Source organism: Canis lupus, chromosome 10, assembly GCF_003254725.2.
Source record: "Canis lupus dingo isolate Sandy chromosome 10, ASM325472v2, whole genome shotgun sequence".
NCBI classification, from domain to species: domain Eukaryota; kingdom Metazoa; phylum Chordata; class Mammalia; order Carnivora; family Canidae; genus Canis; species Canis lupus.
This window is the reverse complement of record NC_064252.1, coordinates 37,167,998-37,170,171: the sequence shown is the minus strand read 5'-3', so window position 1 is coordinate 37,170,171 and position 2,174 is coordinate 37,167,998. Positions and strand designations below refer to the sequence as shown.

General features: G+C 45.3%; 1 protein-coding gene across 1 annotated transcript; it reads right to left on the bottom strand.

Annotated features, from left to right (window-relative positions):
- Positions 1 to 351: 351 nt before the first annotated feature.
- Positions 352 to 1,859, bottom strand: LOC112669613 (protein FAM32A). Its single transcript, XM_035696115.2, has 2 exons — positions 1,496 to 1,859; positions 352 to 980 (listed from the first exon to the last, which is right to left on the bottom strand). Exon 1 carries the CDS (start codon positions 1,846 to 1,848, stop codon positions 1,510 to 1,512), a length of 339 nt encoding a protein of 112 aa, XP_035552008.2. The 5' UTR covers positions 1,849 to 1,859; the 3' UTR covers positions 352 to 980; positions 1,496 to 1,509.
- Positions 1,860 to 2,174: the final 315 nt, after the last annotated feature.

Sequence of the window (2,174 nt, the reverse complement as noted above, 5' to 3'; positions counted from 1 at the left end):
CCTGGAAAGGCAGACCAGGGACCAAGAAACCCTGCTAATTTGCTTTTGAGCACTCTTATAGGTAGATGTCATTTTAAAGACCTAGAAAAAAAAAAAAAGACCTAGAAAGTATACATACCATCATTGCAGTATTTCCTATTCAATATTCAACTATGCAAAAGGCTTTTGACTGAATATTGAGTAGATTCAATCATGACCTATCTTCACTGTATAACTCCTTCTCCTTTAGACACTGTGCTTGCTTTAAGCCGAGTGAACCACTGCTTCCTGACACTCCTTTGATCATCTCACACTCAACACCTTCATCATACTGGAAAATGAGGCCATAAACTGAAATATGAGGCTATATTTTTTTTTCTATTTAATAATTATTTTTTGCTTTATTTTGTTCATACGTGACAGCCCCAAACCCAACACTTGGTTTTTCTCTTTTGACTTTACTACTCTGCCATTACCTAGGTCAACAGTCTTCCTCCCAGTAGTATATATGGTTTGATCCTCATCACGCAGGTATAACACAGGTCCTCAGAGATCAGGGCTCTCCAGCACCAGGACCTCCGTCATCCCCTTTGACTGTACTCTTGGTGCTGGGGCTCTGCCCAGGTCCTGTCACCCCTGAGGTGTCCTTAGGCCAGAAACACCAAGCAGGCTACATGTTCTCTGCCAACTCTGAATAAACGTGGGGACTGCTTAGAGCCTAGGGTTGAGGGTAGTGAGGCAGGCTGTGTCTGGGTCCATTACAAAGGGATGCTGTGCTTGATTAACGAAGTCTGCCACGGCGATACCCTCTAGACATGTCTGGAATGGGGACCCTGGGGGGAGACTGCGTGCCGGCTACAGGCTGCTCAGACAGGGACAAGGTATGTACTATATCCTTGCATTTGGCGATTCTTCTGCTTCCCAGGCTGCATTGTCTCACACACCAGGTGGCTGAGGAGGCATTCTGAAGGCCATGAAGGTTTAAGTGGCTTCCCTAGGCTCTGGAAGGAAGAGAATAAGCCCCAAGCTAAAGGGTGCTTGGGAGGACAGCTCACACAGGCCCCGCAGGCCCCGTGGGGTCTGTAAGCTCAGGCTGTGCTGGCATTAGCTCCTTATCCTCTGGAGTCCATGCTGGCATTAACTCCTTATCCTCTGGGGTCCGTTTCATCCCGGTAAAGACAGCTAGCTGGATGACTGTCAGAATGAGATGCAACTTGGGGGTAAAGATGCTTTTCTGTATGTGACACAGAAATAACCTTAATCTCTAAATAAACCTGTACAAAATTTCCAGTCCAAACTAAAAAAGTTTACCTTCTATGCTACCAACAAACTGAAATGGAGTAAAAGAACAGTCTTACTTTAATCAAGTTCCAGCAAGAGGGCACACTGCTTTGGAAAGCATCTGTCTCAGCAGAAAACGCAAGGGTGTGTGTAAAAGAATGTTTCTAGAAAATACCAAAGGCACCAAACAGAACCTTAACTTTGCCTTCCAATTCCCCTCGATGCCACTGCATACCCTGGGTGGGGAGGCTACTTCGTCCAGCTGACTTTGGGAATGTCATAATGCTCCGTAAGGGTGTCCAAGTGTCTGTTGAAGTCCTCCACTCTCTGCTTGTGGGTTTTAGATGCTTTCTTTAGGATCCTTTCCATTTGCCGCTTCTCCTGCATCTTCTCGAAGGCCGCCTGGGCAGGGGTTCGCTTGTCCAGGCCTCGCCGCTTCTCCTCCTCGTTCTTTTTGCTCGTTCCCATCACTTCCAAGAGTTTCGCCTTGTCTTTGTCTTTCTTTTTCTTCTTCCGCTTGGTCACACCGAGCTCTGCAACGCCTTTTAGTTTCAGGGGCCCCTTCTGAACCTGCTCGTAGGCCGCCATGATCCCTCTTGCTTTTAGAGGCTATATTTTTATCATAACTGCAGTGGCAACCTAAGTGTCAAGAACATGGAGATGGAAAAAAAAAAAAAAAAGAACATGGAGATGGTAGACATTGGTACTAAAAATACAGCATCTTATTCTTCCACTCTATGAGTTTTCCTTTGTTTCATTTTGCTGTATATCACTTGTCAATTTTGTCTGCCACCAAACTATCAAATCCATAGGGACAAAGACTGAGTCTTGGCTATATTTTATTTCTAACATCTGGCAAGTGACACCTGAGAGACACATATAACTGGCTGTTAGATTATTTTGAAAGGTCACTG